Source organism: Labeo rohita, unplaced genomic scaffold, assembly GCF_022985175.1.
Source record: "Labeo rohita strain BAU-BD-2019 unplaced genomic scaffold, IGBB_LRoh.1.0 scaffold_87, whole genome shotgun sequence".
Lineage (NCBI taxonomy): Eukaryota > Metazoa > Chordata > Actinopteri > Cypriniformes > Cyprinidae > Labeo > Labeo rohita.
Window position 1 is genome coordinate 271604 of NW_026129821.1, and position 25509 is coordinate 297112.

The 25509-nt window shown below is 37.3% G+C and overlaps 3 protein-coding genes across 5 annotated transcripts in view; 2 read left to right on the forward strand and 1 right to left on the reverse strand.

The window, feature by feature from the left end:
• Positions 1-6677, reverse strand: part of si:ch73-375g18.1 (kinesin-like protein KIF1C) — a 28428-nt gene extending 21751 nt beyond the window's left edge. Inside the window, exons 1-4 of the mRNA XM_051105024.1 lie at positions 6183-6677; positions 1083-1186; positions 601-677; positions 338-517 (exon numbers count right to left, since the gene is read on the reverse strand). Coding sequence (XP_050960981.1) covers positions 338-517; positions 601-677; positions 1083-1185 — 360 coding nt within the window. The 5' untranslated portion in view covers position 1186; positions 6183-6677. The remainder of the gene's footprint in view (positions 1-337; positions 518-600; positions 678-1082; positions 1187-6182) is intronic.
• Positions 6678-9562: 2885 nt separating this feature from the next.
• On the forward strand, positions 9563-20405 carry actl6b (actin-like 6B). 3 transcript variants are annotated; one of them, XM_051105008.1, is made up of 15 exons: positions 9563-9729; positions 11623-11699; positions 11850-12015; positions 12120-12220; positions 13050-13147; positions 13280-13374; positions 15541-15647; positions 15730-15819; positions 15893-15954; positions 16291-16405; positions 17505-17585; positions 17686-17781; positions 17848-17934; positions 19990-20075; positions 20185-20405. In XM_051105008.1, exons 1-15 carry the CDS (start codon positions 9705-9707, stop codon positions 20339-20341), a joined length of 1443 nt encoding a protein of 480 aa, XP_050960965.1. In that variant the 5' UTR covers positions 9563-9704; the 3' UTR covers positions 20342-20405. The 3 variants fall into 3 exon arrangements, with proteins under 3 accessions (XP_050960965.1, XP_050960967.1, XP_050960966.1); XM_051105009.1 differs by having other exon boundaries at positions 9681-9729; positions 11854-12015; XM_051105010.1 differs by lacking the exon at positions 19990-20075.
• A 246-nt stretch (positions 20406-20651) lies between these two features.
• si:ch1073-228j22.2 (SPRY domain-containing SOCS box protein 2) lies at positions 20652-25147 on the forward strand. The gene is made up of 3 exons (XM_051105046.1): positions 20652-20748; positions 22293-22998; positions 23340-25147. Exons 1-3 carry the CDS (start codon positions 20701-20703, stop codon positions 23525-23527), a joined length of 942 nt encoding a protein of 313 aa, XP_050961003.1. The 5' UTR covers positions 20652-20700; the 3' UTR covers positions 23528-25147.
• Positions 25148-25509: the final 362 nt, after the last annotated feature.

A 25509-nucleotide genomic window follows, 5' to 3' on the forward strand; every position in this document is an offset into this window, starting at 1 on the left:
AGTTCGAGTATGTGTGTGTGAGTTTGTGTGTCTTTGTGTATGACTGTGTGTGCATATGCATATATCCGACCAAGCTACAGACTTTCCAGTGATGTTTTTGAGAAAGGGATATTCACTCGACAAGCTCGCGGATCTGTGCCATTGCACGCTCAATCCACACAATCCACAAATAAGCAAGCCCAGCTCAAGTGACAAAAAGTAACGCAAAAGTAACAATGCGTTACTTTCCATAAATGCAATTAGTTACTTTTTTATGGAGTAGCGGAACACTGTAATGTATTACTTTTAAAAGTAACTTTCCCCAACACTGTGTGTGTGTGTGTGTGTGTGTGTGTACCTGTGGAATGATGCCTTGTTGTCCAGGCTCTTGTTTTCCCATCATGGTGTAGGATTTTCCAGCTCCGGTCTGACCGTAGGCGAATATACAGACGTTGTAGCCCTCAAAAGCGTGAAGCAGCATCTCCTCCCCGATGTCCAGATACACCTGCCGCTGGGACGCGAATGCTGGGTCGTCCTCCTGCGGACACACACACACACGTCAGTGAGTTCAGAGTCACAGGAGCGCAGACGGCAGGAGAGAACGGCAGCGTGGGATCTTACCGTGCTGTGAGACCAGTATGAATAGTCAAAGCTGAAGTTCTTCGCTGTTTCTTTGGACTGTTTGGGGTTCCAGATGCCTGTGAGACGAAAAACTCAAATTCAGACAGCGACTTGCTCCAGAAGATAGCTCATGCTCCCTTCTAACACATCACACACTCTAATAAAAATTGCAAATGTGGATTAAAATGCATTAAAAAAAGCTCCAGGTTTGCTGTGCTTGAAGGGCTGGAAAAAAAAGTGTTTACAATTTACATTTAACTATAAAATATTATAATTATTTACATCATATTATTAGTATAATACCATTATATTATACTATATTGTTACTAAATTAAAATAGATAACAAAATACTAAACAGTGCTATTGTAATATTTCACTGTAAAATACAAAAATTGGGTATTAAAGAAAAGCATAATATTACATATTTGAATTACAACTGTACTGTAAAATATAATGACATTATGTGTGCGTTTGCACTCACAGGTGGTGTTTCCCTGCATCTGTATGACACATTTAGCATCTCGGCTGGTTTCGCGGGAGTTGAAGGGCCGAACTCTCACCGCTACCTTCACTGAGGCGGCCATCCTGAAACACAAAACAACAGCCAATCAGGACCAGACACAACACAGGAAGTACTTCCAGACCAATCAGAGCTCAGTGTTCACATCACAATCACAGCAAAACTCCCAGAAACCCTGAAATGACAAGTGTTGAGAAGAGAAGACTAGTGATAAGTCTCTTCTGCTCACCACAGCTGCATTTATTTGATCAAAAATACTGTAAAAACAGTGAAATACTATTATAATTTAAAACTATAATTTTCTATGTGAATATCTGTTAAACTCTAATTTATTTCTGTGATGCGCAGCTGAATTTTCAGCATCATTACTTATCTTTAGTGTCACATGATTCTTCAGAAATCATTCTAATATGCTGATTTGCTGCTCAAGAAACATTTCTGATTATTATCAATATTGAAAACAGTTGTGCTGCACAATATTTAGTGCAAAAGAACAGCATTTATTTGAAATAGAAATCTTTTGTAACATTACAATTGTCTTTATAGCCACTTTTCAACAACTGAGTGTGTCCTTAATCAACAAAAGAAATCATCTAAAAACAAAAATCTTACTGAGCGTAAACTTTCGAATTGTAATGTATCAGTGTTTTCACAAAATATGATGTTTTCATCATTTCTTAAGCACCAAATTAGACTTTTCCTTTAGTTCAGTTTTGAGTAAAAATGTCTGAACTTCTGTTGAGTAAAGAAAGAGATTCACACATGACAATCATCACACCGGACATAAAAGGACAAGGCGAGCGTGTTGCATTGTGGGAAGGAGTATCAAACACAGTGTGGCAGATTTTGACAAATGTCTGTTCCACATGTATACAAATCCACAGAAACACACGAGACTCATCAACTCTCCCTCATTCCTCCATTGTGTCGTTTTCAGTCTCTTGTTCTGTGTGTGTTTGCTTTAACACATTCCAGCTGTCTCTGTGTGTGTGTGTGTGTGTGTGTGTGTGTTGTCATGCCGACAGCTCTGTTTTAAACTTTTGTACATGTCAGTCCCACACTCAATATTTAAATGTTAGTTCTCAAACATACGACCCCATTCAGATCTCACATGAGCTGTGTGAAGATCAGCGAATGAGGCAAGAGCTTTATTCTGCTTTTTGCACCATAAATATTTGAATTTTTAGTTTAAAGTCTCTTCTAAATGTCCGTAATTGTAGCAGGGACATAAACACACAGTCAAAGTAGAACACACATCATTTTAGGGCTGCAAAACGATTAGTCGCGATTAATCGATTCAAAATAAAATATATGTGTGTGTACTGTGTATATTTGTTATGTATATACACTACCGTTCAAAAGTTTGGGGTCAGTACATTTTTATTGTTTCTTTTTTTTTTTTTTTTTTTTTTTTTTTTTAAGAAATTAATACTTTTATTCACCAAGGATGTATTAAGTTAATAATTAAAAGTTTATTAAACGTTAATAATAATAAATAATTTACATTGTTATAAAATATTTATATTTTGAATAAACACTGTACTTTTTAAACTTGTTATTCATAAAAGAATCCTGAGAAAAAAAAAAAAAAATCACAGGTTCCAAAAAATATTTGGCAGCACAACTGTTGATATTATCCAACATTGATCATTCCAATAATAAATCAGCATATTGGAATGATTTCTGAAGGATCATGTGACACTTAAGACTGGAGTAACAGCTGATAAAAATTCAGCTTTTCATCACAGGAATAAATTCTATTTTAGAGTATGTTAAAATAAAAAACATTATTTTATATTGTAAAAACATTTTGCAATATTACTGTTTTTTTTTTCTATATTTTTAATTAAATAAATGCAGCCTTGATGAGCATAAGAGACTTCTTTAAAGACTATTACAAGTCTTACTGACCCCAAACTTTTGAACGGTAGTGTATGTGACCCTGGCCACAAAACCAGTCAGTTTTTCGAAATTGAGATTTATACATGATCTGAAAGCTGAATTAATAAGCTTTCCATTGATGTATGGTTTGTTAGGATAGAACAATATTTGGCCGAGATACAACAATTTCAATATATGGAATCTAAGGGGGGAAAAAATCTAAATATTGAGAAAATCACCTTTAAAGTTGTCGAAATTAAGTTCATAAAAACGCATGTTACTAATCAATAATTAAGTTTTGATATATTTACAGTAGAATTTTTACAAAATATCTTCATGGAACATGATCTTTACTTAATATCCTAATGATTTATGGCATAAAAGAAAAATCAATCATTTTGACCCATACAATGTATTTTTGGCTATTGCTACAAATATACCCCAGCGACTTAAGACTAATTTTGTGGTCCAGGGTCACATATAAATACAAACACATACATGCATATATTTAAAAAAATATTTGTATGTATTGTATGCAAACACTTTATATATAAACAATGATATATATTTATATATATATTATTATATATTATAAATACATGATATATAAATATTATACATATGAATCTAACATATTTTTCCTTGATATATGTATGTATTTACATATACATAATAAATATACACAGAACACACACTTATAGTATGTAAACACAAACTTTTATTTTAAATCAATTAATCACGACTAATTGTTTTGCAGCCCAATTCCAGGTAACACATTATTTTAAGATGACTCAACAAATTGTTTTTACAGTGAATACATTAAAACAAGAATTCACAAACTTGATGAAAGCTAATAATTAATCAAATCTATTTTTTTTAACAATTACTAAAAAATATGAAATATTTGTTTAGCTGCATGCAATTTGACAAACAGTCATCAGAGAACTGTGAATGTGTTGATAAATTAATTAAAAAATTAAATTAAAAAAATCTCAGGTGGACTTCAGGAAAATATTCAAGCTCAAAAGTGGTTGAGCTCATAAAAAATATTATGAATCACTGCAATAATATAATAAACATGGGTTAACAATGGACATATAATATTTCCAGAAACCAAACTTCCAGTGTTGTTTTAGTATTACTAATCAAGTAATATAGTTTTATTCATATTCTGAATAAGGTTTAATTTATTTATTTTTAATTTTAATTTTAGTTTAATTTTTATTCATTTTGTTATGGTCATCTTTTTTTTTTTCTTTGACATGACTATTTAGGTTTAATTTGTTTTTTATTTTAAGTTTACTTTTGTTTTTTATTTATTTAGTGGTTTTAGTGCTTCAACTTTAATTCATTTCAGTAAGCCGCCAAGACAACATTTCTACACTTTATTTCAATGTTTTAATAGCTTTAGTTAATGACAATAACCCTGAACAACTCAGTTCCTGGTGTCTGTCTGCACGCAGTTTTGATAAATCAGATACTGATCAAAATAAAGTGAGTTTATGATTAAAACAAGAACAGGCATTAAGTATAAACTTTACATTTTTTTCAGTTTTAAAAACTAAATTTTACATTTACTTCTCCAACGGATCTTGATTTAAGGATGTTCAGTTCCGTTTATATGTACTGCAAACAAAGTTATTTTAGCAGTATGCAATATTTAATAGCATGAGTTTATGAATGTAAGAAGACTTTCCGCTCTGATTTAAGACGTTTTAAGACCTGTCGAAACCCTGAACATGTGAGAATCAAACACAGAAATGATGGCATCACATGAGAAGATCATCAGGAGTTAAAGATTACACTGTCAGATCAATAGACTGAATGAGAGAGACTTTGACCTGATGAAACACTCACATCAACACTACAGCGATTCACTGGGAAACACAGTCAAAGCATCAGCAATCACACACACACACACACACACACAGAGTCAGTCAGAGAGTGTTTAAGGGCTGAGAGGAATGTCATGTGTGTTTGCTATTTAGTTGCTCCAGCTGTCACAATGAACACACACACACACACAGAGAGAGCTCTAGTCTGTCCAGACATGTTGTGCGCTGTTACTCAGAATTATAATGTCATTATAGAATGACCTAATGAAGCACATACACGAGTGACTTTAATATCACACAATTCAATGCAATCACTAAAACTCAATTAACTCTATAAAATCACTGTATCATATTTGATTCATGAATTTCTAAGGCTCTAAATGATCAAAACTTTGCTGTCAAACCTGTTTCTCTCATTCTCCTTGATGTCTTCTGTTGTCTGATTAACAGTTTAGAGGTTTTTAACAAGTCAAAGGTCTTTTGTCATTAAACAATCGTCCAGCTTGAGCTGGTGCTTCAAGTTTGGATCATTTTAATCTCACCTTACTAAAACATATTATTGACGACAGAGCGACCCCTAATATGTGACCCTGGACCACAAAACCAGTCTTAGGTCGCTGGGGTGTATTTGTAGCAGTAGCCAAAAATACATTGTATGGGTCAAAATTATTGATTTTTCTTTCATGGCAAAAATCATTAGGAAATTAAGATCATGTTCCATGAAGATATTTTGTAAAATTCCTACTGTAAATATATGGAAACCTAATTTTTGATTAGTAATATGCATTAAGAACATTATTTGAAGAACTTTAAAGGTGATTTTCTCAATATTTTGATTTTTTTTCACTCTCAGATTCCAGATTATAAAATAGGTGTGTCTCAGTCAAATATTGTCCTATCATAACAAACCACACATCAACGAAAAGCTTATTTATTCAGCTTTCATATGATGTAGAAATCCCAATTTTGAAAAAATGACCCTTACGACTGGTTTTGTGATCCAGGGTCACATATTTACATCATTTTATGTCAGAATCTTGATTTCCATTATAGCAGCAGAGTTTCATTGTATAAACATCAGCATCTATTTGTGCTCAGTTTGAGTCTCTGAATAAAACCTTGCTGTTTTTTTCCTCATATTGTCACTGTATCGAACTATATGAGACATAAAGTCCAAATATGACACACAACATAACACATATCCAAACTTTTGCTTCAGATTTTAGTCTCAACATCCAAAGCATTAGCGTTAGCGTTAGCGTTCTGACTATCATTCGACACAGTAAACTTATCAAATACTGTTATTCTCAGAGATTTGAGGGCGATTTGAGGGGAAATGACTCACCTTTACCGCACACCGATGATCCGCCGGTGTAAGTGTCGGATGAGAGAGTTTACCGTGAGTTTACCGGCGGACACGGGCGGGGGCGCTGCGCCTCTCCGTCTCTGACTTTAACTCTATTTATATTTCCCCGCAAACTTTGACAGTATTTGACGCTTTTTGTCCGTTATCCCCGCGGGGAGCTGCCGAAACCCCCTCTCGTGAAATCCCGGAGCCGCGCGAGATTCCCGCCGGTGTCCTTTAGCTGCTGTCACGAGCGCCGCCGGTGAGAAACTTTCCAGCGGAGGCCGCGCGCGCCCGATCTCCCGCAATCCCGTCGGTGACGCAGCTCCCCGGCCGGCGGAAGGCTCGCTCGGCGTGTTTCGGGGAGGATGAGGGTGTTTTTAGGGAGAAGAAAAGGAAAAATAAAGAGGAAAAAGTCGCCGCTGGCCGCGGTGTGTGCGCGCGCCCCCCACCCCGTCCCGTCCTCGCGCAGCCGAGAGTCCAGCCGGTGACGTCACGACGGCGAACCGGACACCGGGGCGGAACCTCAAACACACACAAAACACACAGAGTTATTTACACACGGATACAGCGATGGTGAAAACACACGGAATGATCAGCGTATTCATCTACTGGTTCACACGGATGAACAACACGCGGCTAAAAAACATAATGTTTTATTCAGTACATATAGTATGTAAAACTTTTACAAATGTTTACAAAATTTCCATTGCACCGATATATCTAATAACTAATATATATATATATATATATATATATATATATATATAGTGTTATTTATTTAATATGAAATTATAATTAACATATTTTTTCCCCATGACTTGTTGGATACATTCAAGACAAACTTTGCTGTCATCCATTAAAAATGCTGAAATTAAACCATTGATATTTATATCTTCCTATTGCTGCTACATGTTTTTTTTTTAACATATTTTGAGATAAAAACAAATCTGAGGTTCTTTTATGTGTCACACTATAGGACAGAAATTAATTTTGAACATCTCAAAGGAGAAAGGAAGTTTAATTTTGATATAAACAATATCAACATGTTTTTAAACAAAAAAATAATAAGTTTCATCAACATTATTCAGTCGTAGTCAATCAGTATGTTACATGTGCGGAACAGCTAAATAAGACTGATATTCAAACTATATTCATTAAGATGTGGATTTATTTTTTAAAACGATATGGCTATTTTTTCTAGGCATCATTTTGATTCTATTTACTTTCTGCATTAAGATCTCCTTCCCTCAGGTGGTCACCTGTTAATTACATATATATTATTTAATTATTTAAAATGCTTCTTAATAAGACCTTGTCCTGTGGTGTGACAGTACAGGCGTCACACTATAGGATGTTTCAGCCTTTTGTGTCAATGAATGACCTGTCATTAGCGGTTAACAAGACACATTTGTATAATTATCCATGATTATGTAGCTTAACATACAGGTTTTAATTAAAAACATATATATAATTTAGAGGTGTCACACCAAGGGACACCAAAACAACACTTTTATAGTGAAAAATTTGAACAACTCTGAGACAAAAATGTACCATGTGCACATGTCATGGGCTTGACAGGGGCTTCAGTAACATGATCATGAACGAGGTCCTTCAACTAATTAAACTTTTTGGTTTCACTTTGTTTCGATGCTCCCTTTAACACATAAGTAACATCGCACCTACATATCGACTAAGTCTTAATAGAGTGTTAGTAGAGTGGTAGAGTTAGGGTTAGATTAAGTTGACGTACTTGCACTTCTATTCTACTCACATTCTACTCACTAGTTACTTATAGTGAGTAGAATGTCTGTTGGGACACCATCACGATAAAGAGGAAGCAGATATTAAGCACACAGTCTACTAATACTCTAATACGTGTTAGTTGACATGTAGGTGCCACGTTACTTATTGTCAACAAAATGTTCAAAAGGGACCATCAAAATAAAGTATCACCAAGCTTTTTTCTGGAATTCGCTTTCAGAAATATATGGATGAAAAAAATGATTGCCCTTTACTAAAATAGACACTTGAACAATTATGCCAGAGATATTTATTAAGATTTTTATGCTTTTCTTTTTTATTTATTTATAAAAGTTGTAATTTAATGAACCATGCTTGAGACAGTCACACCATAGGACAATTAGCTCAAAAAAAAAATGGAACAACACTGCAGTTTTTAACAGGTCCATGTGGGACAAAGAAATGTTGCCCTAAGACAAGAACGGGTATTGTTTTGGTTTTAGGACAACTTTGATGAAAGGTTTTGATACACTTCAAATGTTGACTACTGTACACATAAAGACTTTTCTTAATTCTGACTATTTTCCACATTAATAGTAAAGTCATGGAAATACACAAAACACATTTAAAGCTTTCAAACACTGCTAAAGGAGCTTTCCTCCAACATCCAATTAAAATATATATATATATATATATATATATATATTAAAAAAAAAAAAAAAACACCCATACTCATGAAAACTCATGAGAAATAAATTCATTGTTTTTTTATTAAATTAATCAAAATTTAAGTATAGCTACAAACCTTTATAGCATGTTTTGATATGCTTTTAGTGTTGACAGTATTTATACAAACAAAAAACTTTAACAAATAAATAAAAAAAATATATATATATATATATATATATATATTTTTTTTTTTTTTTTTTTTTTTTTTTAAGTGAAATGTATTCAGATGTGTACGTGCACTGTTGGGACTGTGATTCACAGAAAGACCTGACTTAATCTGAGTTTTACTCTTGTAGTCTGAACATTATTCACTGTATTTCTGTGGTGTTGTACAGAATGTGTGTTTATGAGGCGCATGACAGTCACATGCTGACACACACCAGAACTTGTGTGTGTGTGAGAGAGAGAGAGAGAGAGAGAGCACATGTGTGTGTGTGAGGGTTTAGGGAAATCTGGATGCAGGTGTTTCCTGATAACACACACAAACACACACACTTACATAACTTTACCACAGTAATCACAGTTTCCACTGTAGTCAGTGAACAATAGTAAATGAATATGGATCTAAATGGAGGTGCTAAATTTACCTCAGTTTTACTGCAGCATGTGATTTTTGGCCCCACATATATATATTTTTTTTTATTCTTACATACATTTTTAGTAATAAAAAACATACTAAACATATCTGAATTCCATTGTGCAGAACGTATAGCTCTAATGGGCTTGAAGTCTCCGTCACTCGTGATGTGAGATGGTGTAAATATGAGCCTCCGTCATCACACGCACAGAGTAATGTAAACATTCCATTCTACTGATAATGAACAGATAATCGTCATTGACGAGAATGTTTTACAGCAGCACGTGACAGCGCGAGGATCTACCGGACACTCGCCGGTTACCGTCAGCAGCGCGTGACCGGTGACAGCAGCAGCGGGACGCGCGTGCGCGTGCGGCAATATTCGGTTCCGTTATTTCACCCTCAGCGAACCGAACGCACGAGCTCACGAACACACCCGGTTCGAACGGCGGAGGCTGATCGATCCACGCGCGATGAGCGGCGGCGTGTACGGCGGAGGTAAGATGAGTGATCGCACATCACCATGACAACCGCATCCGCCAGCATCCCGGGCATCCCCGTGTTCATTAACGTACTGTGTACATGCTAGCGCAGGAATACACACGTGCAACATACATGCTTTTACCAGAGTAGATTTGATCGCAAACGCCTGCTGAGAGTCTCAACCTACAGATCAACACCACAATAGAGTTTTTCGTCTTTGCCACAGTTTTTTGGTTTGAACACTATAGAGGACTAAAGATGTGTTATATGTACGAATCTCAGTTTCTTCATGGTTGGAATGATTACAGGAGGCCTCTATGATCAAAATACATCTTTTGAACCAGATGACACACATTAGCAGATAGTTCATCATGATTCCAAAATGTCACAAATTGCTAATCGTCTAATGATCATTCTCATTAGTGAGTCTAATATGAGCACTAAGACAATGAGTCACTTCATTTGTCAACTATCATACCTGTGTCAACTTTCCCACATTCATAAAGCCATAAAGATACTAACAGCAAATCCTCCAAATGTGAATGATCCAATCAGCAGATCTGAATTGATCATGTGACCAGAAGACGTTCACAGATCACAAACATTCACTTCATGGGTTTATGGAAATGCTGCTTTCAAATAATGTGTGTGAAAAGAGATGTACTGATATAGATGAGCTGACATTATTACAGCGTTGTACGCTTACTTTTCTTTTTAGGAGCACTTAAAAAATGTAGGAGCAAAGTCAAAATTTCAGGAACACCTTCTAATCAATAATCAAAAATTAGCCTTCCCGTTACAACGTGATATTTGACTTCTTAAAGTGATTTAAAGAGAATTTTGTTTTTACCTTTGTAATGGCATTTTTCTATCTTTATTAAAAGTATGTCATCTTTTATGTCAATTTTTTTAAATAAGCGTTTTAAAAATTCACATTAAAATAACAGAATAAGAATAAGTTACCACTCAAATGAAATCAGTATTAACAAAACTAATTAGTACTACAGAGGTGCACAGAAGAACACAGAAGTGTCTTGTAGGTGTATTTTCATGTGTTTAATGAGGCTCAGAGGTGCATGAGTGCAATCAAATTCATAAACTCATGTTGAGATTAATGTTTTAAATATAAAATGTTGAATACAGAAATATTAAATGATTTAAATAACTGAAAAGATGCTTTAAAAATTAAACCAATCTGCCAGTAGGTGGCGGCAAGTCACTGATTTAATTACTGAATCATTCATTCATTTGATTCGTTCGAACGGCTGATTCATTCAGGAATAAAGCAAGTGAGTGTCTTCATGAATGGAAAATTGAATCATTGACTCACTAGATTTGTTTAAAAACACGTTCATTCATAAACGAAACAGCGCTGTGTTTGAATGGAGATGTGCAGCGGCTCAGTTGTGACTTGTTTCAAACTATTTTTAAAGACAAAATCAGCAAAATCAGGCAATAGTGTTATAGTCAGACAATGTGAGTCACTTCATATTAACTTCTTGTTTATTGAACTGTTGTATTAAATCAGTATCTCATTTACAAACTCCTTTAAAAATCCTGAAAAGCTGTCACTCATCTTAGTTCATCCCAATCTCACAATGTTCCATTATAATGAATGAATCTCTCTACACCGCACAATCAATCTCTTACTTACACTTTGTTTATGAGAGGATTGGTGAGATACGTGTGTGATTCATTACTCAATGTTGCACAAACACACAGAAACGGTTGAATCTCCCCTCAGCGCAAACACAAATATGCTGATGGGGTCAGTCGCACTGATGCTCCGAAATATTTATTCATAGTCGATAAAGCCAAATTCCCCTGAAATGGTCACAGCACTGTAGATCCTTGTATTATTGATCAGACTGAGATGATAATCATATGCTCTCTCTCTCTCTGTGTCAGATGAAGTGGGCGCTTTGGTGTTTGATATCGGCTCCTTCTCCACTAGAGCAGGATATGCAGGAGAGGACTGTCCCAAGGTAATGACCCATCTATCATCTATCATCCATTAATTAATATTCAGCAATATAATCACTATAATCACCCAAAGCTTTGAGAATCATCCTGAAGTTCTGGAGATCCTGAACATGACATGATTATCCTTGTTTACACTCCTGTGTGCTGTTCAGGCAGATTTCCCCACTACTATAGGAGTGAATGCTGAGGAGGAGGGGCAAACAGACATGGGGGCAGAGCAAGAGAGCAACAGTGGGCGGAGTTATTACATAGACACCACAGCCCTGCATGTGCCGCGGGCCGGTGTAGAACTCATCTCTCCACTGAAGAACGGCATGAGTATGACACACACACACACACACACACACACAGGAACTAATATCAAATGCAATATTCTGCAGAATATCTCAGTTTCTATTCTGTTCTAAATTGTTCTCTTTTAGTTGAGGACTGGAACGCATTTCAAGCCATAATCGACCACATCTACAGCAAACACATCAAATCTGAGCCCAGTTTACACCCTGTTCTGATGTCTGAAGCTCCTGTGAGTATCAACAGGGATTATATTAGCACCAAAAATTCATTTTAGCCGAAAATGTGCTCACCCTCAGGCCATCCCAGATTAGGATGAGTTTGTTTCTTGATCAGATTTGGAGAAATTTGTCATTCCATCACTGTCTCACCAATGCATGTGAATGGGTGCCGTCGGAATGGGAGTCTGAACAGCTGATAAAAACAATAATCCACAAGTAATCCACACCACTCCAGTCCATCTTGAGAAGACAAAAGCCAAAATAAATCCATCATTAAGACGTTTTAACTAAAATACATTAAGTTCATAATCCATAATAACACTTCCTCCAGTGAAAAAGTGGTCTGGTCTGAATCAGGAGAGAAATCTGCACAGATCAAGCACCGTTTACAAGCCAAAAAAGCTCTAAACAAATATGTGGCTGGATTTTGATGTGAGAGACAACAGGAGATGGACTTTTTCACTGGAGGAAGTGTTATTATGGATTGATTTGTTTCATCTTTTGTCTTCTCAAGATGTGAACTGATGGACTGGAGTGGTGTGGATTACTTGTGGATTATTGTGATGTTTTTATCAGCTGTTTGGACTCTCATTCTGACGGCACCCATTCACATTCATTGGTGAGACGGTGATGCACATGTTTGTTTTGGGGTGAACTGCTTCTTTAAACAGTAGATCATGGTACTTGCAACGTCTAGGTCATGGGTTTAATTCCCAGAGAATAGTGAAAAGTGAAATAAAAAACGTTTTAACATTTGTTTGAGTTAAATCTGAAAGAACTGAGTGGACATTTGCAGTTTTTCTCATCTAAAGTGAAGTTGTGATGTTTCTCTCGTGACAGTGGAACTCACGGGCAAAGAGAGAAAAACTAACAGAACTCATTTTCGAGCATTACAACATCCCCGCCTTCTTCCTGTGCAAGACCGCCGTGCTCACTGCGTATCCAATCAGAAAGCACCGCTTGAGAACATCAGCCAATCAGAATCCAGAGAGGCTGAGTTCCCTCATGTGTTAAAGTCAGGATAATGATGTGATGATGTGTGTACGTCACCTTAACTTCATCAACTGCAGCTTTGCTAACGGTCGAGCCACCGGCCTCGTGCTGGACAGCGGAGCCACACACACCACTGCCATCCCAGTGCATGATGGGTACGTCCTGCAGCAAGGTAAATAGAAGACTAGGTAAATTAGTTAGTGACATGGCCATCATCTAAAGCCTCTAAATGATTGACAATGACGATCAAAACTGTGCTGATAAAGCTGTTTCAAACAAACTATTACAAACCTTCTGTCTATATTTTTATCAAGTAAAAGGTCTTTTAGCGTAATTGTACAAATGTCCACCTTCAGCTGGTGCTTCATCAGAACATCAGAATAACTGTAATAATATTTCCATTATACTGTTATAAAGATCTCATCGATTTACACTATAAATACGAACTTTTTCATATAAATATCAGCATCTGCACCAAATTTTATTTTTGCTCAGATCGGGGCTTCTGTTTGGGTTCGCAAATCGTTTGATGTGGATCGGAGCTTCTGAGCGATTCGCGAATCATTTGATTTAGATGGAGCTTCTGAGCGGGTTCGCGAATCGGGACTTAATCTGTTTTAGTTCGCGAATCATTTATTTCAGATCGGAGCTTCTGAGCGGGTTCGCGAGTCGTTTGATTCAGATCGGAGCTTTGGAACGTGTTCGCGAGTCGTTTGATTCAGATCGGGGCTTTGGAACGTGTTCGCGAGTCGTTTGATTCAGATCGGAGCTTTGGAACGTGTTCGCGAGTCGTTTGATTCAGATCGGAGCTTTGGAACGTGTTCGCGAGTCGTTTGATTCAGATCGGAGCTTTGGAGCAGATGGAACGTGTTCGATGTGGACGAGTCGTCGCAAATCATTGATGTGGATCGGACCTTTGTTCGCGAGTCGTTTGATGTGGATCGGACCTTCTAAGCGGTTCGCGAATCATTTGATTCAGATCGGAGCTTCTGAGCGGGTTCGCGAGTCGTTTGATTCAGATCGGAGCTTTGGAACGTGTTCGCGAGTCGTTTGATTCAGATCGGAGCTTTGGAACGTGATTGATTCAGATCGGGGCTTTGGAACGTGTTCGCGAGTCGTTTGATTCAGAGATTCAGATCGGAGCTTTGGAACGTGTTCGCGAGATCGGAGCTTTGGAACGTGTTCGGATCGGATGCGGAGCTTTGGAGCGGGTTCGCGAGTCGTTTGATTCAGATCGGAGCTTTGGAACGTGTTCGCGAATCATTTGATTCAGATCGGAGCGGATTCAGATTTTGGAACGTGTTCGCGAGTCGTTTGATTCAGATCGGAGCTTTGGAACGTGTTCGCGAGTCGTTTGATGTGTATCGGACCTTCTGAGCGGTTCGCGAATCATTTGATTTAGATGGAGCTTCTGAGCGATTCGCGAATCGGGACTTAATCTGTTTGAGTTCGCGAATCATTTATTTCAGATCGGAGCTTCTGAGCGGGTTCGCGAGTCGTTTGATTCAGATCGGAGCTTTGGAACGTGTTCGCGAGTCGTTTGATTCAGATCGGAGCTTTGGAACGTGTTCGCGAGTCGTTTGATTCAGATCGGAGCTTTGGAACGTGTTCGCGAGTCGTTTGATGATCGGATCGGAGCTTGATGAGCTTTGGAACGGCTTCCGCGAATCGTTTGATTCAGATCGGAGCTTTGGAACGTGTTCGCGAGAGTCGTTTTGATTCAGATCGGAGCTTTGGAACGTGTTCGATCGGAGCTTTGAGTCGTTTGATTCAGATCGGAGCTTTGGAACGTGTTCGCGAGTCGTTTGATTCAGATCGGAGCTTTGGAACGTGTTCGCGAGTCGTTTGATTCAGATCGGAGCTTTGGAACGTGTTCGCGAGTCGTTTGATGTGGATCGGAGCTTCTGAGCGGCTCCGCGAATCGTTTGATTCAGATCGGAGCTTTGGAACGTGTTCGCGAGTCGTTTGATTCAGATCGGAGCTTTGGAACGTGTTCGCGCTTTGAGTCGTTTGATTCAGATCGGAGCTTTGGAACGTGTTCGCGAGTCGTTTGATTCAGATCGGAGCTTTGGAACGTGTTCGCGAGTCGTTTGATTCAGATCGGAGCTTTGGAACGTGTTCGCGAGTCGTTTGATTCAGATCGGAGCTTTGGAACGTGTTCGCGTCATCTTTTGATTCAGATCGGGACATGATACATTTTTAACAATCACTGCAATTCTCCTAGCATTGATAACTATAATGATATACTGATCTGATCCTCAGCTGATTTTTAAGGCATTTTGGGCTCTTTTCAGCAGTGTGTGTGTGTGTGTGTGTGTGTGTGTGTGTGTGTGTTCAGGCATCGTCAAGTCTCCTCTGGCCGGTGATTTCATTACGATGCAGTGTCGGGAGTTGTTTCAGGAGATGAACATCGACACGGTTCCTCCGTACATGATCGCAACTAAGGTAGCGTGTCTCCTGCGCTTCTCATCCGTGTGTGTGTGTCGTTCAGTCTCTCAGTGTGTGTGTGTGTGTGTGTGTCCATCAGGAGCCCGTGAGGGAAGGAGCTCCGCCGCTCTGGACCAAGAAAGACAAACTGCCTCCCGTCACCAAGTCCTGGCACACGTACATGTGCAACGTAAGAGTCTGAACGAACAGAAGAATGACACGTAAGTGAGGTGAGTGTGATGTGATCGCTGAATGTCTTTCAGGAGGTGGTTCAGGATTTCCAGGCGTCGGTGCTGCAGGTGTCTGACTCTCCCTATGATGAACAGTGAGTGGAACACACACACACACACACACACACACGTTTGTTTTTGTGAATTGTGGGGACTTTCCATAGACTTCTATAGATTTTGTACTGACCAAACGATATTGTCTGTCCCCTAACCCAACCCTAACCCTAAACCTAGCCCTCACAGAAAACATGTTTGCATCGTTACACTTTCAGACAAACATCATTTACTATTTTTAATCATTTTTTAACATTGTCAAAAATTTCAGGTTTTACTATCATTGTGGGGACATTTGGTCCCCACTATGTAGCAAAAACAAGTACGTGTAAACACACGCTCACACTCACGTGTCTGATGTGTCCGTGTGGGTTCAGGGTTGCCGCACAGATGCCGACGGTGCACTATGAGATGCCGAGCGGCTACAGCACAGATTACGGAGCAGAGCGGTTACGGATCCCTGAAGGACTGTTTGATCCGTCCAACGTGAAGGTGACGTCTATATCACACCTGCTTCAGTCCATCCAGATCAGCCCTTCTCAACCAGGAGCTCATTTCCACAAGAACTGCAAAATGAGTTGAATCAGCTGAAAAACAAAAGATTCCATATTTGAATTCATTCCTTCAACAGATGTCATTTCATTTAAGCAGGAATTAGGAAGTTACAAAAATGAATAAAATGTCAAAAAATTGTAGAAATTAATAAAATCTTAAAAATAAATAAAAAAATAAAAAAATTGTTAAAAGCTGCAGAAAATAATAAATTCTTGAAAAGTTATGGTAATTAATAAAATCATGAAAAAGTTGTGGAAATGAATAAAAAATATTAAGTTACAGAAATAAATAAATTTGTGAAAAGTTAAGGAAATCAATAAAATCTTAAGTTGCAGGAAATAATAAAATCTTAAAAAGTTATGGAAATGAATAAAATTGTGAAAAGTTACCGCAAAATAATAAATTCTTTAATTGTTATGGAAAATTAGTTAATGGAAATTAATAAATTAAAATAAATTTATGGAAATTAATATTAAAATCATGAAAAGTTGCAGAAAGTAATAAATTCTTGACAAGTTACAGAAATTAATACAATTGCAAAAAGTTATGGAAATAAAGAAATGAATAAGATCTAAAGAAGTAATGGAAATTAAAATCTAGAGAAGTTATGGAAATTAATACAGTCTTCAATTTATGGAAACTTAAAATAAAACTGAACAGTCATTAAAATGAATAACATCAATTGAATAGTCATGTTGATGAATTAATTCTTACATTTTATAGGGCAGAAAGTGCTTTTGGGGGTAAAAATAAATAAATAAAAGAACCCTGTAATCTCAAATGACTAGATGAGTCATGTAAATTCATTACTAATAATAGTGTAAACTCTGAAAAACACTTGTGGAGTTATGAAGTTATTTTATTTATAATGATCTTAATTATTTTAATATATTACCATTCCCAGTTTTGTCATTACAGCAGAAGCGGCAGAAAGATCTTGGACCTGTGAGTGACACAGGTTGAGAAGTGCTGATGAAGATGAAGGTGTTTCCTGTAGATGAAGAGTGTGTGTGCATGTTCTGGTTGATGTTCTCAGGGTCTGTCCGGTAACACAATGCTGGGCGTCGGACACGTGGTCACTACCAGCATCGGCATGTGTGACATCGACATCCGGCCGGTAAGAGAGAGAAAACACTTCCCTTACTGTATGTCAACGTGTGGAGCACTGAAGCTCCAGAACCACCGCTGATCTGCTGTCTTTATAAATGTGCGTTGAGGGTCTGTACGGCAGCGTGATCGTGACGGGAGGAAACACGCTCCTGCAGGGCTTCACGGAGAGACTCAACAGAGAACTGTCTCAGAAAGCACCGCCGGTGAGTCCTGATCTTCATCTGATCTCAGTCTGATCTCATCCTCACTAACTCACTGTGGTGTTTCAGAGCATGAGACTGAAGCTGATCGCCTGTAACAGCTCCATCGAGAGGAGATTCAGCTCCTGGATCGGAGGATCAATCCTGGCATCACTAGTGAGAAACAGCAGCAGCAGCAGCTCTGTTATTAACACACTGCATCACAAAACTCTATCATACTTTACAGATGAGGTCAAACGCTTACATCCCCCTTTAAAAATCTGCAAAATGTTCATTATTTTACCAAAATAAGAGGGATCATACAAAATGCATTATATTTTTAAGTACTGATGTGAATAAGATATTTCACATAAAAGACTTTTTCATATAATCATAAAAATGACCCCGTTCAAAAGTTTACACCCCCTTGATTCTTAAAGGAGAAGTCCACTTCCAAAACAACAATTTACAGATCATGTACTCACCCCCTTGTCATCCAAGATGTTCATGTCTTTCTGTCTTCAGTCATGAAGAAATGATGTTTTTTGAGCAAAACATTTCAGCATTTTTCTCCATATAATGGAGTTCATTGGTGCCCAGAATTTGAACTTCCAAAACGCAGTTTAAATGCAGCTTCAAAGGCTCTAAACGATCCCAGCCGAGGAAAAGAGGAAAAGGGTCTTATCTAGCGAAACGATCAGACATTTTTTTTTCTGAAAATAAAAATTTGTGTACTTTTTTAGCACAAAAGCTGGTGTAGCACAGGCTCTGGGATGCGCATCCATGTACTATTGAATAACACTGAAAGGTCACACAGAACTACAGACCCAGTGTTTACAAAGCAAACATGCAAACACTAAGAAAGTGTAAGTAAGTCAAACGCTGTTTACAAACAAAAAGGTACAACGATGTCTGAAGTTGCAGGAGAAAATAAGATTGAGTTTTTCAACATTCTCTACCTTTTTGAGCCAGAGAACACAGACAGTGAACTTGTGGTGATTCGAAGATGTGATTCGTAGTAGTGATGGGAAGTTCGGATCATTTTAGTGACTCGGACCTTTGAGTCTCGTTCAGCAAAATGAACAAATCTTTTTTCGAGTCATTTGGTTCATTTTAGCTAAATCAGCATCACGTGACAGCCCCATAAGATGAACGAACGACTCGAGAAACCCGAAGACTCGAAACAGGTGAACTAATTCCAGTACAGAACCTAATAGGATAAATGAATCACTCCCCGAGACGACTCGTTCTTCCCGATTCACATTAAAGATTTGTTTAAAATGAATGAATTGTTCAGGAACAACCCATGGACACACATCCCGGAGCCTGTGCTACACCAGCTTTTGTGCTTAAAAAGTATACACATTTTTATTTTTCGAAAACAATGACAGATTGTTTCACTAGATGAGACCCTTCTTCCTCAGCCGGGATCATTTAGAGCCTTTGAAGCTGCATTTAAACTACATTTTGGAAGCCCAAATTCGGGGCACCAACGAAGTCCATTATATGCCGAAAAATCCTGGAATGTTTTCCTCAAAAACCATAATTTCTTTTACGACTGAAGAAAGAAAGACTGAAAACTTTTGGAATTTGACGATTAGGGTAAATTTAACTTATTTAGTCTTCTGGAAAACATGTAAGTATGTTCTGTAGCTTCTGAAGGGCAGTACTAATATTTAGACAAAATAAGAAAAATCTACACATCTTTATTCTGTTCAAAAGTTTTCACCCCTGGCTCTTAATGCATGTTTTTTCCTTCTGGAGCATCAGTGAGTGTTTGAATCTTCTGTAATAGTTGAATATGAGTCTCTCAGTTGTGCTCAGTGTGAAAAGATGGATCTCAAAATCATACAGTCATTGTTGGAAAGGGTTCAAATACAAAAATGCTGAAAAACCAAAGAATTTGTGGGAGCTGAAGGTTTTTTCTGAAGAACAGCAGCAGTTTAACTGTTCAGGACAAACAAGGGACTCATGAACAACTATCACTAAACAAACAATCACAGCTGTGGATCATTCAGGAACAACACAGTGTTAAGAATCAAGTGAATGGGGTCATTTTTATAAATTTAACTATTATTTTCTCTTGTGGACTATATATATATATATAAACAGCATTTTTTGTGAAATATCTAATTCAGGTCAGTACTAAATAAAAAACAACATGCATTTTGTATGATCCCTTTTATTTTGGTAAAATATATTTTTTTGTTTGTTTGTTATGACTGGATCAAGAAAGGTCCACGAGCCGAGATTCGAACTCGGGACGCCCGCAGCGCAACGGCGCTATGTCAGCACACTACCCACGAGGATATTGATGGGTTAGTTAAATAATTAAGATTTTGCAGATTCTGCAAGGGGGACGTAAACTTTTGACCTCAACTGTATATTTTTGTAAATATGTAACTGACCTGATGTGTTCATCCTCAGGGAACCTTCCAGCAGATGTGGATCTCAAAGCAGGAGTATGATGAGGGAGGAAAACAGAGCGTGGAGAGAAAATGCCCCTGAAACACACACACACACACATGTGCTTCATCCTGAACTGCTGAATGATGTTTCTGTACAAACTACATCACTGATCTGAATACAGTATTTACAGTAACAGTGTTGTCTGCTGCCAAAATCCAAATAAAGAAGAAATGCCTTCATGTGTTCAGCAAACTTCATTTCCATAGAACACGTTAGTTAATTCTAACGAATTAAATTCGGAGTGTATTTAAGCTGTTAAAACACTATGACCTGCATCAGATGCTACATTTAATTTGTAATTTTGTATATACGCGAAATGATGGTCACCATGGGAACCGATAGAAACGGATTCTCCTGAGTGAAATACGTCATCGGTGACGTGCAGACGTCAGAGCGTCCGCGGAAGCGTCACTCTCGGTTCTGGCCTTGACGTGACGGCCGGTGCTGACGTCGCGGGAGATAAGTGACGTTTAAATGCGGGATGAACGAACGACCGGAGCGGAGACACCGCGCGCACTCACGGTAAGAGCAACTCACGGTCCGCCGCTGTCTGACGAGGAAACGCTTTATTTCGTCTTTTCTGTGCTTTAATGTGATTTTCAGCAGCTGATAATGTACAATATCTAATAATAACATTATTAATCATTTTTAATTATTAAAACTATTAAATGAAGTTGAATTTCTTTAACGATAAGAGAATTACAACACGTACAACACAGTCAAAAGATTTTAATGCTTTTTAAATTTGTCTCTTCTGCTCACCAAGCCTGCATTTCAGTGATTAAAAGTACAATAAAACAGTAATATTGTGTAATATTTTTATTATTTAAAATAACTGCTTTCTATGTGAATATCTGTTAAAATGGAATTGATTGCTGTGATTTCAAAGCTGAATTTATCAGCATCATTACTCCAGTCTTCAGAAATCATTCTAATATGCTGATTTGCTGCTCAACAAACATTTCTGATTATTAGCGATGCTGAAAACAGTTGAGTAGATTTTTTTTCAGGTTTCTTTGATGAATAGAAAGTTTGGAAGAACAGCATTTATCTGAAGTAGAAATATCTTCTAACTTTTTTAACGTCAGTTTAAAGTGTCTTTGCTAAATAAAAGTATTAATTTATTTAATTTCTTTTCCAAAATAAAAATGATACTGACTCCAAGCTTTTAAAGGGTGTAGTGTATAATGTTACAAAAGCTTTTTATTTCAGATAAATGCTGTTCTTTGGATCTTTATATTCATCAAAGAATCCTGAAATAACTTTTTTAAATATTGATGATAATAATAATAATAATAGTAAAGTTTGTTGAGAAGCAAATCAGCATATTCGAATGATTTCTGAAGACTGGAGTAATGATGCTGAAAATTCAGCTGCACATCACAGAAATAAATTACAGTTTAACAGATATTCACATAGAAAACAGTTGTTTTAAATAGCAAAACTATTTCACAATATTACTGCTTTTGTTGTATTTTAAATCAAATAAATGCAGGCTTGGTGAGCAGAAGAGACTTTAAAAAAAATAATAATAATCTGGCTGTTCGAATCACTTCTGACAGGTAGTGTACACAGACACAATAATCATGTATAATTTTAAATAAGCTGCATTTAAAGTGTTCATTCTGGTCATTTATAATCTTCATAATCTTTATAATTCTTCCTTTTAGAAAATAGTCAGATTTTTGCTGGGAAACTATAAGTTCATTTAATATTATATTAGGCTATTAAAATAACCTACTTACATTTACATTTAATCACGTAGCAGATTTAGCAGCAGATAACTTACTAATAACGACTTAACTGCACAGATACTCTTTAAACTGAACTGAGATGCATGATGACATCACTGAATTCAGTAATTAACTGCCTTTAACGGAGAATTGATTGTCCTTTTGCGCTATTGACATTATTGACACTGTTTTCCTGTTTAATACTGTAGAGCTGCTTTGACACAATCTGTTTTGTTAAAAGCGCTACGTAAATAAAAGATAACTTGATTTAATACTGAATGTTGATCACTGTAGTTTGATTAATGTTGTAGTTATTTTTGTCTTCATCAACAGGAAGTTGATGCTATTCTGCGATCTGATTGGATGGGTCTCACGCTGTGCTGTTTGCTAAAGGACAGCCGTCCTAATAAACACCACAAATCCTCATCACCATTCCGTCCATTTTCTGTAGCCCCGCCCATTCGCCTCGCTGTGCTGTTAGACACGCCTCCCGTCGGCCCTGGGAACCCGCGGTCGCAGTGGAGCCCGACCTACCTGTCGCCCAATCTGAAGGTGTGTCCGTCGGGTGGGCGTGTCTCTCGCGCTCACGTGGAACAGAGCAGCGACGCGGTCCGTGGCGCGGTCGGCACGGCGACGGGGCTCCATATATGGGAGGTGCTGTGGGAGGGTCAACAGAGAGGAAGCCACGCCCTACTGGGCGTGTCCACACACAAATGCCCCCTGCAGGCCTCTGGCTACACGGCGTTAATAGGCGGAGACTCTTGTTCTTGGGGCTGGGAGCTCTCGACCAATCAACTCTGGCATGATGGGAAGGCGGGGAGGCGGTACCCTGGGGGCGGAGCCAGGGATGTCTTAAGTGTCCCGGAACGTGTATTAGTGGTGGTGGACGCAGACGCAGGGACGCTGGGATATATCGTGGACAACTGCTATTTGGGCATCGCCTTTCAGGACCTCCCCAAAGGGGCGGAGCTTTTCCCAGCAGTGAGCTGCGTTTGGGGAGGAGCTCAAATCTGCATACGCTACCTGTGTGGCATGACACGTGAGTGTGAGATCATCACGTCCACTACACGACATCACAAAGTGGTATAAAAAAATATTTTAAAAATAATTAAAAAATAATTTTTAAAAGTACAATAAAAAAGAAATTAAAAACATCTGTAAAAAAATTACAAATAATAATTTCTTGAAAAAAAGAAATCTAATAAATTCATTGTAAAATTAATTATAAAAATATTTAAAAATAATAATAAAATGGACAAAATAAAGTAATCAAATATTTTAATAACAAACAATATTCAATATATTTAATATAAAAAATATTAAATGCAGCATAATGTTTGTGATCCTGATCATCACTGGTGGTGTGTGTGTTTTTCTCAGGAGACCCACCTGCCCTTCAGGCTCTGAGTCGTTTATCTGCACGTCGGGCCCTTCGATGTGACGGGACCCGGAGCTGGACTCGGTCATTCCCGTCTGCTGTACAGCGCCTCCTGCTGGACACACATGATACAAACACTACAGAGGAGAGCCGTGACACTCACACCGGCTCATCTGACCTCCACCACTGAATTACTGCACATCACAACACACATTTATTAAAAGTCATTTTTCTGTTTTGTGTTTTTCTAATATATGTTAAAGCCAGAACCAGATCACAGGACTAAATCTGAAGCAATTACAGATCGGATTCAGATCTAATGGTGGGATGATCTGCAACACTCTTCCCTTTTTAACAATTTTATTAAAAAAAAACAAGATTTGATTTTGATTCCGGTATTAAAATAATATAACATTTGTTTAATATTTTATTGAAACATATCATTTATATTTTAATATATAATGCAAATGATCTTTTTTACAAATGAATTTTGTATTAACACTGCTATTTTAATGTTAATTCAGGGTTTGTACAGATACTGTAAAATGAAATTCCAGGACTTTCAAGCACTACTTTTTTGATTTCAAACTTTTTTGATTTTCAAGGACTTCAAACCGAGATTTCACTTATCAAACAATGTCTTTCAAATTCTAAAAAAGATAAATAGACAAGTAAAAATATACTAATGAAACAAAACGGCAAAAGTAAAGGACATGTAAAGAATGCAATAATGTCACTTAAGAACAAAAAAAAAAGACAAATAAAGCACGTAACATTTCAAATGTACCATTATTCTGCCAGCAACAGCTGTGATACCAATGTAAAATATAGATTACATATAATTATACACATTAAAAACAAGGGTGTTGATCTGATTTTGGCTTTGGTGGGGATGTAATGCCAGATCAAAATTATTGCTAAGGGCAATTTATTAGTGTGTGTACATTGGTAGGGTCATGTCATAGCATCTCTACTAAATTCTACACCACTGAAAATCATAAGAAGTGATGTCTGACTTTGTAAACTATAGTTCTCTCCTTAATATGAAGAGATCAAACAACACATTCATGAGTTCATCCACACTTCACTAAAAGCTTATGGACGTAATTCTAATATAAGTGTTTTTGTCTCTTCTGAGGAAGATTCATTCACTTGTTTGCCAATGAAACACACAGAGACATTTTGATCAGATTTATTCATGTTCATCTGATCTCATTTTGTAAGTGACTTTTCTTCTGTTTTTCAGATGTTTTATTTGGATTGTTTGACTACTTGAAAGTTCTGTTATTCCTAAAACAATAACAACAAAACAACTGTATTTTTGGATGATCTAAGTCAAATGATTCGCGATCCGATTGGAGCATAATTTTGCGACGCAGTGGTTTACCTGATTCTGAGTTTCGAAAAGCTCCGTGCTTTTTCAAATAATTACAAACGAACTAGAAATGTAAAAAATGGCTCTTTTATTTTGATTTTTTGCTGGCGAATCGCTTGAAATGAATGATTGAAGTGACTCACTCAATTGATTCGGTTCATCCGTTTGTTTTTTCGCGTCTTCAGCCACAAGACACCGTCAGTGCTACTAGCTTAGTTCGCAAGTTTTATGACATTAACTGAAAAAAGTATGTTTTTGGAATTGATGAGTGAAATGCTATGTGCTTATAAAAATTAAACACTTATTTTAGACGCATCATCTCTTAATAATTAAAGTAACTTTTGCTATTTTCAAGGGTTTTCCAGGCCCTACATTAAAAAAAAATCAATTTCAAGCACTTTAAGCACCTTGAATGAACCCTGTTTATTTCTGTGAAGCTGCTTTGAAATAATCTGTACTGTATAAAAGTTCTATTTTAATAAACATGATTTGATGGAATGCATTATACGTTGCTGTTTTAACAATCCGAGAAATCATGTCTTTCTTTATGACAAATATGATCATGAGGCTGAATCTTGTGAAAATGAGACCAAGATGTGAGAAACAATGGCCTTTCTTTAATCAGCATCTGCATTTCATAATTCACTCAATCAATCTATAAATGAATGAGCGTTACCTGATCAGCCGAGATCTGGCGACCGACGTCAGTTTTAGCCCTCAAGTGTTTGTCTGGAGGAGAATCAGATTCACATGGAGTCAGTCTGGAGTTCAGTCTCTCCTCTCCTGGATCAGTCACT